Raw genomic sequence first — 17,543 nt, forward strand, 5'->3', positions numbered from 1 at the left:
AATACTGGTGGAATAAATAAATTTATAGCAGTATCTTACAGTGAGTTGGCTGTATCTTTTTTTTGGTCATGTCTTCTGATGCTGGTTTTCAAGCTTATACAGAAACAGCTGGCCATGCACTTATGGATTGGTGAAGAGGACTCTTCTGACTGCTCTGTAGTACGTACCTGGGGATTTCAGTTCACTCAACTTCACATAAACCCCACACATTGGGCTATCAGATCGCCACATGTAAATCAGCCACTGACCACAGATGTTCACTGACCTCCCTACCACGTAACCAAGAGTAAGCCATCTGGCCCTCACCTGTTAATTTTTTTGGATAAGGTTTGACTTCAGCAGCAGAGACGGTTCTTCTGAGCTCTTGATATAGCCCTTGAATGTATTTTAAAGGTACAATAAACAAAATATTCACACACAATATTCCATATGCAAATGAGCAAGTAGATGACTCAGGCAAACACATGTCATTTCTACTTTAAATAGAAACAAAATTTATAAATATTTTTTAAAAATTGAAAGCCAAGTTGATCACATCTGAAGAATGCTCCCAACATTTCTGGCTTCCCACTGATGAGAAACTCAAGAGAGGCTGCCATCATGGGAGCAACACACATTCTGGTGACCAGCACTCTCCCCATGAGAGAAGTGAACTCCAACAGCCTTTCCCAGCCACAGCAGTCTTGCTAGCAATACATTCAAAAAAACCAAGAAAAGCAACATTCCAGCCATAGTCCAATTTGAACCCCCCTCCCCCCAAGGAATGCTATTCTTGGCAAGAGATCTTCCAAAGGAAACAACATCTGCAGAACCCCTACCCGTGAGGTCAGGGAAAGATGAGGCAGCTGAAAACTTTTCAGTCTTTCTTAGACTCAAGTTGCAGGGACTTAACAGAGCAGCAAGATGAGAGTGATCTTAGTACCTAAGGGCAAATGCCTCAGGGTCTTGACATTATCCCTTCGGAACTGCATGGCAGACTCTGATGTATTTTGCAAGGCTACACACAGAGGTCCCCATTTACCTGGCTGCTCAGTTAAATCAAAAGAGTTCATTAGCCCCCCCTTAATACCTACATAGATGGGATTTGTAATTTAGCCTCATCCCATCACCAAGTATTTATTAAACACATTTTGTACATTCTGGAGCAACAGCTATGAACTAGACAAAATTCCTGAGCTCAACATATTCAAGCCTAATTCCTTGTGCATGTGATCCAGAAATTCTGCTTGCAGACAACAAACAAATTTATGGATAGGCAAAGGAAACTCAATGGTGACAACTCCTGGATATAACACCTAACCCACAAGCAACAAAACAAAAAATAAGTGAGACTACATCAAATTAAAAAGCATCTGCACAGAAAGAAAAAATCAACAAAGTAAAAAGACAACCAAAAGGATGGGAAAAATTATTTGCAAACCATGTTATCTACATAAGGGGTTAGCATCCAAAATATATAAAGAACTCATACAACTCAACAGCAAACAAATAATCCAATTAAAGCACGGGCAAAAAGATACATGCACCCCTACTGTTTACTACAGCATTATTTACAGTAACCAAGATACAGATGCAAGCCAAACATCCATTAACAGACGAATGATAAAGATGTGGTATATGTATACTATGGAATATTACTCAGCCATAAACAAGAATTAAATCTTGCCATTTGCAACAATGTGGATAGACCTAGAGAGTATAATGCTAAGTGAAATAAGTCAATCAGAGAAAGGCAAATACCATGACTTCATTCACATGTAAGAAACAACTAAACAAAGAAAAAAAAGAGACCAAAAAAACAGACTCTTAAATACAGAGAATAACTGGTGGTTGCCAGAGGGGAGGGGAATAGGAGGGTGGGTGATAAAAAGAGGATCAAGAGTACACTTATCTTGACGAGCAATGAATAATGTATAGAATTTCTGAATCATTATGTTGTACACCTGACACTAATAACACTATATATTAATCATACTTCAATTTTTAAAAATGGGCAAAGGAACTTAATAGACATTTCCCAATGTAGATATATTATGGATAGACTGCCAACAGACACATGAAGAGATGCTCAACATCACTAGTCATTAGGCAAATGCCTATCAAAACTACAATGAGGTATCACCTCAAGCCTGTTAAAATGGCCATCATCAAAAAGACAAGATAACAAATGCCAGAAAGAATGTAGAGAAAAGGAAACCTTTGTGTACTGTTGGTAGGATTGTAAACTGGTACAGCCACTATGGAAAACAGTATGGAGAATCCTCAGAAAATTGAAAATAGACCTGCCCTATGATCCAGCAATTCCACTTCTGGGAATACATCCAAAGGAAACGAAAACACTAAGTCAAAAAGGTATCTGCACCCATATGTTCACAGTGGTGTTATTTACAATAGCCAAGACATGGAAACAACAATCAATGGATAAATGAATAAGAAGTTGTGGTAGATCAACAAATGGGTGTTGATCCATGCAAAAGAATGAAAATGGACCACTTTCTTACACCATACACAAGAATAAACTCAAAATGCATTAAAGATCTAAATGTGAGACCTGAAACCGTAACAATCCCCAAAGAGAGCACAGGCAGTAATGTCTGCCACATTTGCCATACCAACATTTTTCTAGAGATTATCTCCTCAGGCAAGAGAAACAAAAGCAAAAATAAATTATTGGGACTACATCAAAATAAAAAGCTTCTGCACAGCAAAGGAAACAATCTACATAACTAAAAGGGAACCTACTGAATGGGAGAAGATATTTACAAACGACATATTCGGTAAGAGATTAGTATCCAAGGGGCGCCTGGGTGGCTCAGTTGGTAAACCCTCTGCCTTCGGCTCAGGTCACAATCTCACAGCTTGTGAGTTCGAACGCTGCATCGGGCTCTGTGCTGACAGCTCAGAGCCTGGAGCCTGCTTCCGATTCTATGTCCCTCTCTCTCTCTGCCCCTCCCCTGCTCGTGCTATCTCTCTCTCAAAAATAAACAAACATTAAAAAAAAAAAAAAAGAACGCAATCTTGCCATTTGCAACAACACGGATGCAAGAGAATATAATGCTAAGCAAAATTAAGTCAGTGAGAGAAAGACAAATACCGTTATCATCTCACTCATCTGTGGAACTTAACAAATGAGTGAAGGAAAAAAAGAGACAAATTAAGAAAGAGATTCATAACTATAGAGAACTGAGGGTTACCAGAGGGGAGGGGGTGGGAGGATGGGTGAAAGAAGTGAAAGGATTACAAGTTGTACACTTATGGTGATGAGTACTGAGTAATGTATAGACTTGTGGAATCACTGTATCGGACATTTGAAATTAATGTAACACTGGGAAATAAAAAACAAAAAATAAAATAAGTTGTGGTACATACGTACACAATGGAGTATTAGTCATTTAAAAAAAAGACACAAGGAAATCTTGCCATTTGTGACATGGATGGACCTTAAGGGCAATATTCTAAGTGAAATAAGACAGAAGAATACTGTATGATCTCACATGTAGAGTCTAAAAAAAAACATGAAACTCCTAAAAAGAGATGAGATCTGAAGTTGAAGTGGAGGAGTGGCAGTGGCACTGGAACAAGGTGGTCGAGAGGTATAAACTTCCAGGTATAAGAGGAAATAAGTATTAGAAATGTAATGTAGGACTAGTTAACACTGCTATGTGATACATATTTTTGCTGCTTTTCATTGTATCTCTATGAGATGAGACGATGAATGTAATTGTTTCACAATGTATGTAAGTCAAACCATTATGCTGTACACTTTCAACTTATACAGTAATGATTATACCTCAATAAAACTAGAGGGATTAAAAAAAAATCTTACCAGCTGTTAGAATCCTGGCAGAGAAATCAAGTCCAGAGAAGGCCCCTCAGTTATAGAACTGAAATGTTATCTATATAGCCCTCAAAACTCTATCTCATCCAGCACCCATTTAGCTACAACAGAGAATGTGAGAGTCAACAGACATATCAAAAGCACAGCAGTGTAAGGAGGAAAGAAACCACCACAGCGTGTGTATGGGGTGGGGGAAGTAAGGAGACTACAGTCTATGGTTATTCGGTGACTCCTAAAGGAAAATGGAAGACTTTACTGTCTTCCTGACCTACGCCCCAAATGTTAAGAGCTCATATTTGGCTCAGTAAGCACCCACAATATGCTGTGCTGGGTGCTGAGTATTTTAGATAAATGCTCTCATTTTATTCTCACGTCAACCCTGTTTATCTCCATATTATGCGTAAGATGCCAACCTGCCTGACCAATGTCATAGATCTATCTAATCAGAGAGGCAAATACTTGACTGAACTCAGGCCTGTGAGTTCATGTCTAGACTTGCCCAGGAATATACATTGAGTGGCCTAAGGGATGATCTTCATGATTAAGAACGTTTAAGAAAAAAATAATACAAACAAAATTTGTACTCCCAGGAGACACAAAGTCACTTTGCCTTTTTGGTAAGTGCTAGGATTCTTAGGAACCATGATCCTGTCGCAAGTAAGGTTGAGTAACACAGTAAGGGACTTCCATGCAGCTTGTATGACCTCTCTCCCTTTACTTTCTACAGCTGGGGTAATCAAGGCTCATAAGTTTTAAATGGTTTGCCCAAAATTCACTCAGCTGTTTTCTGCCCAAGCCAGATCAGACATGTCACCTGATTCTAGTTCTCTAGTTATACTATAAACACATTTTGACTGATTATTTCCATACTAGGCTATCAAGTTCAACTGAGCAGGCCCTGTACATTTCTTACTGTGCTCATTATCAGTACAATGCTCAGAATGTTAGCTCATTATAAGCTGTCATCTACCAGTTAACCTTTTGCAAAACGCACCCACATTTCTGTGACAATCCCACTGAGTTTGTATCATTTTCCCTAGACTCTGGGTTATAGACAAAAGGGAAAGGACAGAATCTCTTAATATGAAACCTTTGCCTGGTTCACCTGTAGCTCTCTAGTGGGGCAAAAATCAGATGACCATTCATTCCCAGCTGTGGTAAAAGATCTAAAATTAAGGTTCATATTATATACTATAAAATCAAAAGAGCTTCAAAAGGCCCAACTTCAAGTTTCCTTCCCAGCTCTGCTCTTATGGGTAAGGTTCCCTAAGCTAAACAACCCTCCTTATCAAAGGACCAGACACAGTTCCTGCTCCTCTCTGGGCAGCAGGTTTCAGTTCACCAGAGTCTATGGATTTACTCAAACAAGCCAATCACATCTTCCCAAAGGAACCAGAAGGCACCCCACCTTCTTGATACTAAAAAGCCCGTCTCCCTCCCAAAGCCCCCAGTTGTTTACCTGGTTGTTGAGTGGAACCCCCATGTGACTTTGCATGGCATGCAGTGTCCTTATGCCATTGGCTGTGATTATATAGCTAATGAACTACCGTCTATGTCATTAGCAACCCAAGACAATTTGCAATTCTACAGAGATCTTTTCCTCTCTTACATATAAACCCTCTATGACTATAGGAAGTACTTCAGAAAAGAAACGGAATAGGCTGCTACCCAAACATCCTTGCCAAGTTTCCCAGACTACTGCATGTCAGTATCATACAATCTGACAGACTAAACAGAATGGCTTTGGGTAGGGGCCACAGGAAGAATGAGCTCTGGAACTAGGTCATAAAAATGTAATTCAAAAGTATTGTCTTCTGTTATGTGAATCAGTAAGATAACTGACAAAGTGTTGTTTAGGGATTCAATTCCTGGCAAAATCTGGATCTCTACTGACCACTCCAAAACTTAGTCATACTTAAGAGAGTTTCCAGGGACAGCATCAGGAACTCTCTGCACTGGATTGTGCGCTGCTCAGGGTGAAAGATTTTATCTGATCACCTTGATTTGATTCTAACCCAGTGCTAGCCACAGAGAATCCGTTCATGGAAGTGGCTGAGCACATGCACGTGAATGAGTGTTTTACTCTGTGAAATACTGGTAACAGCAGCGAGCTTGGGTCATTCCAGGTTCAACGAAGCTGGAAGACTACCTGGACGATTAGAGCTGGTTTCCCAGGTGTAGGTTGTAACATTTGACACCAGCACATTTGCAGCTGACTAGCTACCAGTGCTGCCTCTTCATACTCCAAAGGCCTGCCAGAGCTTGCCTAAGATGACTGCTGCAGATAGTACCCACCCCTCCCTTGTCATTATCCATGAGGCTTTAAATAGAGACCACATATACTGACTTTGTTCCCATGGGCAGGTTAGATCTGGGTTCTTCTGTACTTACTGATCCTTCCTAGGATTCATAAGGCAAACGATCATTTCAGGAGCTGTAGAAGTAAAGGGAGCATCTGTTAAGAGACTAGCCAGCTGGAATGCATGCTGAATCCTTCACTCTTAAGACCTCAAAGTAGGAAGAAGCTAAAACAGGGGAGAAGAGGGGCACCTGGGTGGCTCAGTCAGTTAAATGTCTGACTCTTGATTTCAGCTCATACTGATCTCACAGTTCATGGGACAGAGCCCAACGTCAGGCTCTGCACTGATAGTGCTGATAGCGCACAGCCTGCTTAGGATTCTGTCTCCCTCTCTCAGCCCCTCCCTACCGTGCACAGGCATACCTTTTCTCTCTAAAAATAAACAAACACTAAAAAAATAAAATAAAACACCAGAGAAGAAATCAGCCACCCTTCCTCAATATTCAATGGGAAGAGGTGTGGCTGACCCCATGTTTATTATTAAGCCCAAGTTTCATCTGCATAGCAGAAAGAACTACAGGAAGCCAAAAAACCACCACAAGCCAGGAGTGAGGCCACAGGGAACCAGAAGTACAAGCAGGTAGCTGGAAAGAAGGAGGGTACTCCATTCTTCCTGCTCCAACTCAGGTTTAAATCTCCCACCTAAATTCTCACCCCCAGAAAAGACACATGGACTCCAGCCACCTTAAAAACTACATTGTATTTCTGGTTAGATTTCAGAGTGGCAGAACTCAGGAGTTATACTATATTCAACCTGGTCCCCACCTCAGCTTGCCTGCCTTCCCCACATCTCTCCCCCACCTCCCACCCACAAAGATAACATTGTACAAAACTATATTTACAGGAAAACTGGTTAAAAACTAAGGGTGTGTACAAAAGTAGACAAGAGAGCCAGAAATTTCAGTGCAGGGAAAGCTTGGGGGAATCGCCAACATCTTATTACACACCAGAACCTGGGGGCAATGTATTACGTACTAGGCAAAAAGAAGCATAGCAAATTTCAGTGCCAATTTTAGGGGGAACCAGTCACTCCAGGGAAAGAGTGGATACGAAAGACATACTAGCTTTAATATTACAAAGTCTTAATTAACCAGCCACCCTTCTGCCACATGGGTTCAGAGCCAGGTGGTAGGGGAAACAAAACAGAGAGTCTCTGACACAAGCCCCACAGGGAAAGGGCTCAGAAGGCATAACGGGTCCGGATGTCCTCAAGCTTCTTGGACACCTCAGGTGGGGTTCGGTCCAGTTCTTCAGAGACATTCTTCTGTTTGTTGGGCTCCATGGAGTTGAACTGCTCACAGAGGTCTCCGTCTATCACATTCTAAGACATAGAAAAGTTAAGGAATAAAAAGGTTAGATGCTCACGGAAAGTGACATATGCTAGAGCACCTGCAAGGAAAGCTTTTATTCTCTCTGATATCTGAACCATTTACAGAGCCAGGAATGCTATTTTAAGTTCATCCTCAGTAGCCTGTGTTCAGATTAGCAAAACTGGGTGAAGGCTTTTCTCTGGCTGTGGTCTGCCCCAGGGGAAGAGGTCCCTGAATATCACTAGTCATTCCTTTCCCCCATTACTGCCTCCATCAATCCACCCTTTAATTCAGGACTGCTCTGATTTTTAAAAGACAGAGGTCCACAGAAAAGACAAGTTAAATGGGCTAAAGATCCCCCTTTTCAACTCAGATTTCCAACAAGACCCCCAGGTTCTGGTGTGTAGTAAGGTTAAGACCCTACCTTAACAGGGAAGTAATAGGAACGAAAGCTGAGGTGGTCTCGCCCACAGAGAGGGGGATGCTCAGACCGTAGGTGCATTTCCACATGCTGGAAGAAGTCATGGTCCTGGTGGAAGAAACAAAGAATCTGTCACTAAAAGAAAAAAGTGATTTCAACTACTAGTCTATGGTTTCCAGAAGCAAAATGAACAGACAAGCCATTGATTTTTTTTTTTTTTTTTTTTTTTTTTTACCATACAGACATTAACTACTTGCTAACAAATTGCTTAATTTGTTAACAAATTGCTTTGTTTGTTAACAAATTGCTCCTTTGACAATCACAGGTTTTCCTGCTACAAGATAGCGAATACCTGAAAGAAACCCCACCTGTATTTACAGAACACAAGAGAACACCGTATGTAAAGAGTGATTTGTGAAGTCAGATTCCTGATCCCAGCTTCTTTAGCTGGAATGACATAAATCCAATTTAGCCAATCCCAGAGTTGACTCAAGGAGGCAGATTAAATGCACAGTACTCATCATCCATCATTCCTACTCTTGTGGGGTTTGGTTCTGGGGCTTTGGCCTCTGACTAATGCTATATCCACATCAGAACTGAACCAAACCCAGGTACAATATGAAAACAAATGGCTTTTCCCACAGGGGTGGGAGGGGGATATCACGATTCTTATCTTCCTAGGCACATCTGTCACTTTATAAAATTTCCAGAACATGCCTAGTTGCAAGTGGGGACATAAGATTTGTCCTCTTAGGCTGATTCAGCATCAAGAAGCAACCTTGCCAAAGCAAAGGCCAGAAGAGTGTGGGAGATTTTACCTCATGGGATGTGAATGGGACAAGGATGCCAATTCCTCCTGACAAGGTGGTATAGACAAGCGATTCTGAGCCTCCGGGGATCAGTGTGGTCTTCTGTAATGACAGCACTGTCTCGCCTACATGGTAGTTCATGATCACCTCTGCCTGCAAGTCAAAAACAGACTAGTAACTATGTGTGCCCTCACAACCTGTTCTAGATTACCAAGAGCAAGGAGTGCCTCCAAAGGGCAGATTTCATCTTCTTTTAAATCCAAAACTCACTAACACTTAAAAATACTTCAGAATGTTAACATTTACTTGAGATTAATGTCCCCACCAACATGCTAAAGTTAGATCATTTCTGATAAACAATTACAGTGAAAAAAATTTTTGTTAAATTATCAAGTTTACATAAAAAAACCCACAGAAAATTATTAAAAAGCAACAATCACTAGACTTGCCTTCTAAAATAGATCTAAGAAGTCCAGAGATGCTTTACTATAGAAATACATGCCTATAGGAGAAAAGTAAAGAACCCAGAACATCTCAGAGAGAAGCTGATTCATAAAGGGAGTGACCCTATTTAACAATCTTTTCCAAGAAACTCATTATGCTCCACTCAACTGCTAAAATGTCTTGGAAAAAAATCTTATTTCTACAGTCATAAAAATGGAATGTTGACTTGGTCATTTTACATCAAACCTAGCATCTGTCCATCACAGGCCATAAAAGGACTTCCATACACAGGAGAGTACTCAGCAGAATCATGTGCGCTGTGGATAAGTGACTAAAAACTGTTCCCTCAGTGAGGGCCATGGGGAATGTACTATGCAGGCTGGCTCCCATCCTTCCGAGCCCCTTCTGTAATCCTACCTTCTGAGAGGCCCCGTTGAGCAAGCCCCGGTCCCACAGGGCTTTGTTTCCTGTGGGATCCTCATCCACTTCATCATTGGTGTTAGGTGGGAGCCTTACCTACAAGGAAGTGACACAAGTCAAAGGACTGGGTCCTACAATTACTCACCTGAATCACCAAGAAATGTTTGCCCCAGATCCTTGAAAGCAAGCCTAGGACACCAACTTTGGCATAGGCCTGAGCTGGTTTCCTGCACCTAGTGTCTGAGTGTGAAACTCAAGAGTATCAAGCCCTAAGCAAAAGCAAACCAAAGGCCATAGGACATAAATAAGGAAAGTGACACTGGGCTTAAAAAGAGAAGCCGGAGCCTGGGTAACTCAGTCGGTTAAGCTTCTGACTTCGGCTCAGATCATGATCTCACAGTTCCTGAGTTCAAGCCCTGCACCAGGCTCTCTGCTGTCAGTGCGTTCCTGTTTGGGATCCTCTCTCTCCTTCTCTCTCTGCCCCTCCCCCAAGCACATGTGCTGGCTCTCTCTCAAAAATAAACAAACATTAAAAAAGAGAGAGAGGGGGGCGCCTGGGTGGCTCAGTCAGTTAAGCGGCCGACTTCGGCTCAGGTCATGATCTCGCAGTCCGTGAGTTTGAGCCCCGCATCAGGCTCTGTGCTGACAGCTCAGAGCCTGGAGCCTGTTTCAGATTCTGTGTCTCCCTCTCACTGACCCTCCCCCGTTCATGCTCTGTCTCTCTCTGTATCAAAAATAAACGTTAAAAAAAAAAAAATTTTTTTTAAAAAGAGAGGCCAAAATTCTGATAAAAGTAAAAATATACATTACTCATTAGTTCAAATGAAACCTACCACTATTAAATTATGTTCCAGGGGTTCCTGGATGGCTTAGCCAGTTAAGTGTCTGACTCTTGATTTTGGCTCAGGTCATGATCTCACAGGTCCCGAATTTGAGTCTCACACTGGGTTCTGTGCTGACAGTGCGCAGCCTGCTTGGGATTCTCTCTCTCCCTCTCTGCTCCTCCCCTACTTGTGCTCGCTCGCTCTCAAAAAAAAAAAAAAACCCTAAACGTTAAAAAAAATCATATTCCAATGAAGATGAAGAAGGTGGACTGGTAGGTGGTGGAGGGATGGAGGAGAGGAGGTTCTAAATGACAAGAATGGGGCGGCTGCCTAGCTCAGTCAGTAGAGTGTGTATAACTCTTGATTTGGGGGTTGTGAGTTTGACCCCCACATTGAGTGCAGTAATTACTTTAAAAAAAAAACTTTAAAAATAAATAAAATTTAAAAATATTAAAAAATGATAAGAAAGCTTATATAACAGTTTCACTTTTAGAGGCAGCCTTAGTAGGATTGAATTTTATACTCATTTTTACTTTCCATATTAGAAATCACAGTCCTGGGTCCTTGGTTTTACCAGTGAAAACTATGCCAGCTTTTCCACACATCAATGTAAGCCAAGTAAACATCAACTCACCACACAAATGTTGCCAAACTTATCTGCCCCAGCCACAGTGTCATAGTCCAGAAGGCTAGCCGTAGTGACCCATCGTGGGTAAGTATCATCAGCAAAAATGATGAGCTGGTTCTCATTACGCTTGTATCGAACCCAGATGAAACTTTCCTGGACGTCAGACACAATTACCCTGTGTCCAATAGTCTGGATCCCAGAGATGTAATTGGCAATATGCTGGGAAAAACAAGGACAGCAATAGGAGTAACCTTGAGGTTCAGAACACACAGAAAGTCCAGCTGCTCCTGACTTCAACACATACAGGGCCTAGAGAATAGTAGTCAGCAAAAAAATGCTAAACGACAGGAAAAAAACTACTGGTTTTAATATAGAGGAAATATATGCTCAGTTCTCAGAGTTAAATACCTTACAGAAGCAAGCAGGACAGAATCTGGTTCTTTATGTGAAGAAATCAAGAAAGCCACCTAACTGCTCTCGTTCTCCAGGCTCAAAGGCCTCATTCTTAGGCTGAAATTGGGGAACTACAAGGTCCTAATAAAGAGATGTGATCTTAAGTTACTGTCCACCATCCTGCCAATGTTTCCTTCTTCCACACTAGCTACATCTGAAGCCCTCTACCAGCATATTTACCTTGTTCTCACACTTTCGGAGTAACTTCTTCTTCCCCAAGTCATAGACTCGCAGAAGCTTCCCCACACCAATCAATACCCTCCCCTGGAATGGGGCAATGGCAGCAGGGACCTCTTCCACTGGAGTCTGTGAGAAGAAAAGCAGGTAATGCAGCTATCAGAACACCAGTCATACTCTAGCCCCACCCTCTCAAATCTAAAATATCTTTACAGGCATCTGTCAGGAAGACAATGAGTGATTATCTTTTGCCCATCAGAGAAATAAATCACACATACAACAGTTTCTATGAAACAGAGTGTTTGGGTAAATAGGTCCCATACACTGCACATCACTCAGCAAATCAATCAGTGCCACAGGTGGAAGGAAGCCCTCAGGCCTGAGGAATGCTGTCTCTGAGCCCATGCTAATTCAAATGGTGCTATTAACTAATAGTGAAGACTCAATACTGGAGAAGTGATTGCTGCTTGTGGACGGATTGGAATGGAGTGCTAGTGACAAGGGAGACACACTGAGTTTAGCACCAAGACAACTCCATGAAGTAACTGTTTCTTAGAGGATACTTCCCTGTGGAAGGGCTGAAGGAGAGGAGATACATAAATGTACTGTGTGAAAGAACAGGAATTTTTTCCCTTAACTTAAAAATTGTGGCTAAGTCAGATGAATGTCCGACTTTGGCTCAGGTGATGATCTCACAGTTCCTAATTCAAGCTCTACAACAGGCTCTGTGCTGGCAGGTCAAAGCCTGGAGCCTCTTTCAGATTCTGTGTCTCCCTCTCTCTGCCCCTTTCCCGCTTGTATGCATGCATTCTCTCTCAAAAATAAACTTAAAAAAAATAAAATTTGTGATTAAAACACACATAAAATTTACCACTTTAATCATTTTTTTTTTTTAACGTTTATTTATTTTTGAGACAGAGAGAGACAGAGCATGAACAGGGGAGGGGCAGACAGAGAGGGAGACACAGAATCTGAAATGGGCACCAGGCTCTGAGCTGTCAGCACAGAGCCCGACGTGGGGCTCGAACTCACAGACCATGAGATCATGACCTGAGCCGAAGTCGGACGCTTAACCGACTGAGCCACCCAGGCGTCCCATTAATCATTTTTAAGCATACAAGTTCAGTGACATCAAACATATTCACAGTGTTGTGCAACCAAAACCACCATCCATCCCCAGAACTTCTCTGTATCTGTTAAATATTAACTCTTGAGAGAATATTAATTCTTTAGAACTGCTGGATTTTGGTAACAAATTGCTGCCTGCTTAGTAAAACTAGTAAACAAGGGGCCAATTCAGTGTGCATCTATTTCACCACTGTGGATGGTTAGCACATAGGCTTCCGATGGGACACCCAGGCAATGGAGCTTCACTGGAGCATGAAAACCCCAGCATTTTCTGTGTGCCACCAACAGATGGAACACCATCAATGAGCTGGTTCCCAAAATGGTCACCAGAAGACCTGACCCACAACTTAAGCAAAAGTGGGAGAGTCTAGTAGGACCTAAGATCCAAGCTGGTTCCTACCTTGTGCAAAAACTCCAATTTTTCCCCATTGTTCACAAGCTTGTAGGTATAGACAAAGCCCCCTGCTACAGACCGGGGATTGAGTATCAGGTCTTTGGCCACGCCCACCAACACATACCAATCATCACCAGTATTGGAGAACCTACAAACAGCCACACTGTATACAAAGAAAGAAGCAGGAATCAAGCATTAGTTATAGGCCAGAAAATTCCCATAAGAGCCTCCAAAACCCTGGAGCTGATGTCCTGAGCTCCTTACCTAAAAGCAGCCTCATTCTGTTCTAGCTGGACAAGGTCTAGCGTGTTCCCTTGAATAGGATTCATGACTCGGATCACAGAGGCCCACTGCCCATTGCCAGCCTTAGGAGCTCCAAAAATGGATTCAGGGAGGTTTTCATTCAGGAACGCTGCTGCCATCTCTGCAGCAAGCTCCCGCTCGTCCTCCCCTGCTGCTTCTACCATTTCCTAAATCAAAAACAAAACAAACGAAAATAAAAACAAGGAAGAGTTGGTGTGTTCAGAAGTGGGTGCTGGGTGAGAAGTGGTCAAGCAACAAAAACATCTCCAAGGAGAGTTCATATTATATACAATAGCAAAGTCTGTAGGCCAAAACCAGATTTCCCAAAACAAAGATTAAAGGGCATGGTGTATACATAAGGGGAGGAGGGGAAACCACTAAAGGGGAAATCAGGTACTTCTTTTTTTTAATACCAAAAAAACTGAACATCAACTGACAAATAACTGACAAATGGTCTGAGATACATAAAATGAAAACACAACTCTTCCACCTACCCCATCTAACTTCCCATGCTAAGACTACTATTTGTCTCCTCTCTTCCAGGCCAGATACAGTTTTACATGGTTGGATCTATTTGTTTTTTGCTGGGAAATGATTTCTGGAAAGAAGTGTTGTGGAAAATATGAAAGCTGTCTCCTTGGGGCTCAAATCCAGGAAACACATACAGAGACTGTTTAGGAAACTCAAAGACTAAACAACTATGTTCTAAGAAAGAAAGCGGAGTACTAAATAAACCCAGGTCAGTATATTAGTTCCAAGTCACAAGAAAACCTCTAAAACTAAGGATTCTGGCAAAGGGCTCTACTTAAAGGACCTGACAAGAGCCTGGATCTTCAGAATATAATAAAAAATTACATAAGTTTAAACTTTTCAACAAAATTTCAGTGCCTTTTAATTGAACCCTAAAAGTCAAGTCTCATTACCTCTGCCATCTGTTGCTTTCTCTGAGCTTTTGTAGCTTCTGTGTAGGCATTGTGGTCTGTCTCAATGATGATAAGGTTGTTACTCTCTGGGTGAATGACAAATTTCCTGGGTGTATACTGCAATGGAAAGGCTACCTGATTGAAGACAGCACCTAGCTTCTCCAATGCTAAAATCCTATGGGGAGAAAGGCAGGGAATTAATAGATTATTCATTCAGGAACTAGAAAATGATGTCAAAATAGTCCATGAGCAGTCACAGCAAATGCATCACCCCTCAAGCTCTAATGCTGGCAGTAAGAAGCATGCCTTCTAATATAGAAGATTCTGCACAATAGACAAATCCTAGAAAGGACTTCCACTCCAGGAACAGCCAGCAACTATTCATGGTGACTCTGGTTTTCACCGTTGAAACCCACATTAGAACCTTCAAAGGAGGGGCACCTAGGTGGCTCAGTCAGTTAAGCCTGACTTCAGCTCAGGCCAAGATCTTAGGGTTGTGGGTTCGAGCCCCATATCGGGCTCTGTACTGACAGCTCAGAGCCTGAAGCATACTTCGATTTCTGTCTCCCTCTCTCCCTGTGCCCTTCCCTAGCTCACTGTCTCTCTAAAAAATAAATAAACATTAAAAAAGAGAGATAAAACACCATGCAGGTAAAGCAATTCTGCTGAAATAGAAGGTATATATGTGTGTGGAGGTTAGAGAGAGAGTGAACAATGACTGAAAAGATCCTGAAAGCTACTGCATAGATCTGGGAGTTCACCTGGTAAGTTATCCACTTGGTAAGTTATAGCCTCTTGATAGAGTTGCTCTTATGACGAGCCAATACTTACAACCAGGACATGAACATGGGTGGCAGCAAAAGACCAAAAAAGAAAAAAACAAACCCAAAACTTGAGACAGTCAAAACAATATAGATAGTGCACACTCTAACATACTCAGCATAAATAGGAGTCTGTCAACTTACAAAAGGCCTAAAGAATTTATACTGAGGTTAAAACTGAACATGTAACACTGCAAATAAGACAGAATGAGAATGAGAAAAAGATATCAGAGATTCAATTCCTGCCTGCTCTAAAACTAATCCAATGGCGCTGCCCTGGAAAACAAGACTCTTAAATCTTAAGGAAAGTGAACTGTACTGATCAGTATATTAAAACTTGGCCATGAAAATCTAAACAGAAGCTAAAACTTCAGACACTGAAACTTGGCTACCAATACTTCATTAAAATCCTGAGCCAAATGAAGGTTTCAGTTGCAACACCCTAGTCCCACGGTGAAGTCATCGCTTCATCACTTCTGCCAACACTCTAGCAGAACCAGAATCCCAGCCATTGGCAGAACTTCCCAGTGGGCTTGCAGTGTGGAACTCTCACCTCAGGGTATTGGTGGAGATGGCAACAATGCCCTCAGGACACTGTTCAGAGGCGAAGCCAGACGCAAATTCCAGGGTCTCATAAGACAAGGGGGTGAGATGGAAACGAGACTGGTAAGAATAGCTCAACCACGAGCGGCTAGACATGGCCAACACCTGAGGAAAGAAAAACACCTCCAATAAGCTTGGGATAAACACAAACTTGGAATGCTAACCGAACTCCGTACCTGTAACTTTCAGTCTGCAAAATATCCCAACGAATTTTGGAAACCTAAAAGGCTACCTTAAGACTAAAGAGAGTCCTGGAGAAGAGGCAGTATGTATGGCTTACTAACTGCTCAAAGCATGAGCTACTAGCTGTTACGACCTAATCACTCAATCTCTTTACATTTCCACATGTGTAAAATGCGAATACTATCATAAGGCTGGACAGTTGCAAGAATGACATACTATTGCACCTAATGCTGACTTCAAGTCAAGAACTAGCATAGCACCCAGCAATAGTAACATTCTTAGATACAAAGGACACAATGGTTCCCAATCTCTTTCACATTACTTGGTAAACCCTGGTACTGGTACAAGGCTGCTTGTGGAAAAAGGTACCCCAGATGGGAGGTTTCTAGCTACCTCTCAATCACCTCCATTTGCCCAGCCTGAGGGCTGAACAGATCTATATCCTAACCTACCCACAACCAAAACAGCTCAATGCCATGGAAAGCTCTGGATGAAGGGATCCACAACTTCCTACATGAAAGAAACTTACAAGAGGGAGCTAATGTCAAACTAACTATATATGGGTGAATTAATGATAGCAAAACTTACACCAAGGGAACTTTTCTCAGCTGATGCCACTAACGTCTAAACATGCTGCCTGCCCACTTTCATTACTTACTGCCTCTTGGCCTTGCATCCGGACACGAAAGAGTTTCACAGGACGAGACCCCAGGTACCTAGTGCGGGTGTCAGACAGATCCCCAGTGACGGGGTCCAGGACAGTTCTCAGCAGCACACCATTCTAATAAAAAAGAGAGAGTGGGTGAAACTTATCCATAAGGGAAGATCCCTCCCTTGGCGACTTCACAAAATATGTAAGTTCAGAATAGATGGAAGGAAATGACTTGCTGGTTTAAAGAATATCCTAATGATCAGCCAGCCACTTGCTCATTCAAGTAGTTACTGAACATTTACTAAATGAAAAGTACTTATTTTTCACTGTATATCCTTTAAAATTCTTTTACCATGTATGTTAAACTATTCTTTTTTAAAGTTTATTTATTTGTTTTGAGAGAGACAGAGAGAGTGCAATGGGGGAAGGGGTAGAGAAAGAGGGAGAATCTCAACCAGGCTCTGTGAACTCACAAAGTGTGTTTGCCTGGGCTTGTCCCTGAGTTGGGTTCTGCCTGTGATAGCATGAAGCCTGCTTGGGATTCTCTCTCCAACTCTCTCTCCCCCTCCCCTACTCACGCATGTTCGCTCCCTAAAAACAGACATTAAAAAAAAAGACTCTGGGGCGCCTGGGTGGCGCAGTCGGTTAAGCGTCCGACTTCAGCCAGGTCACGATCTCGCGGTCCGTGAGTTCGAGCCCCGCGTCAGGCTCTGGGCTGATGGCTCAGAGCCTGGAGCCTGTTTCTGATTCTGTGTCTCCCTCTCTCTCTGCCCCTCCCCCGTTCATGCTCTGTCTCTCTCTGTCCCAAAAAAAATAAATAAACGTTGAAAAAAAAAAAAAAGACTCTGAAGAG

At 42.1% G+C, this 17,543-nt stretch overlaps 1 protein-coding gene across 6 annotated transcripts in view; it reads right to left on the reverse strand.

The window, feature by feature from the left end:
* The window catches only part of SF3B3 (splicing factor 3b subunit 3), a 58,419-nt gene that overhangs the window by 2,857 nt on the left and 38,019 nt on the right, over nucleotides 1–17,543 (reverse strand). For 3 of the 6 annotated variants that reach the window (XM_045443468.1, XM_045443466.1, XM_045443467.1), the window contains exons 16-26: nucleotides 16,697–16,819; nucleotides 15,806–15,960; nucleotides 14,432–14,606; nucleotides 13,470–13,675; nucleotides 13,212–13,368; nucleotides 11,687–11,812; nucleotides 11,060–11,272; nucleotides 9,599–9,697; nucleotides 8,747–8,890; nucleotides 7,932–8,057; nucleotides 40–7,518 (exon numbers count right to left, since the gene is read on the reverse strand). In XM_045443468.1, coding sequence (XP_045299424.1) covers nucleotides 7,378–7,518; nucleotides 7,932–8,057; nucleotides 8,747–8,890; nucleotides 9,599–9,697; nucleotides 11,060–11,272; nucleotides 11,687–11,812; nucleotides 13,212–13,368; nucleotides 13,470–13,675; nucleotides 14,432–14,606; nucleotides 15,806–15,960; nucleotides 16,697–16,819 — 1,665 coding nt within the window. In that variant the 3' untranslated portion in view covers nucleotides 40–7,377. The remainder of the gene's footprint in view (nucleotides 1–39; nucleotides 7,519–7,931; nucleotides 8,058–8,746; nucleotides 8,891–9,598; nucleotides 9,698–11,059; nucleotides 11,273–11,686; nucleotides 11,813–13,211; nucleotides 13,369–13,469; nucleotides 13,676–14,431; nucleotides 14,607–15,805; nucleotides 15,961–16,696; nucleotides 16,820–17,543) is intronic. The other 3 variants (XM_045443470.1, XM_045443472.1, XM_045443469.1) reach the window with 2 other exon arrangements.

This window comes from Leopardus geoffroyi, chromosome E2, assembly GCF_018350155.1.
Source record: "Leopardus geoffroyi isolate Oge1 chromosome E2, O.geoffroyi_Oge1_pat1.0, whole genome shotgun sequence".
Classification (NCBI taxonomy): domain Eukaryota; kingdom Metazoa; phylum Chordata; class Mammalia; order Carnivora; family Felidae; genus Leopardus; species Leopardus geoffroyi.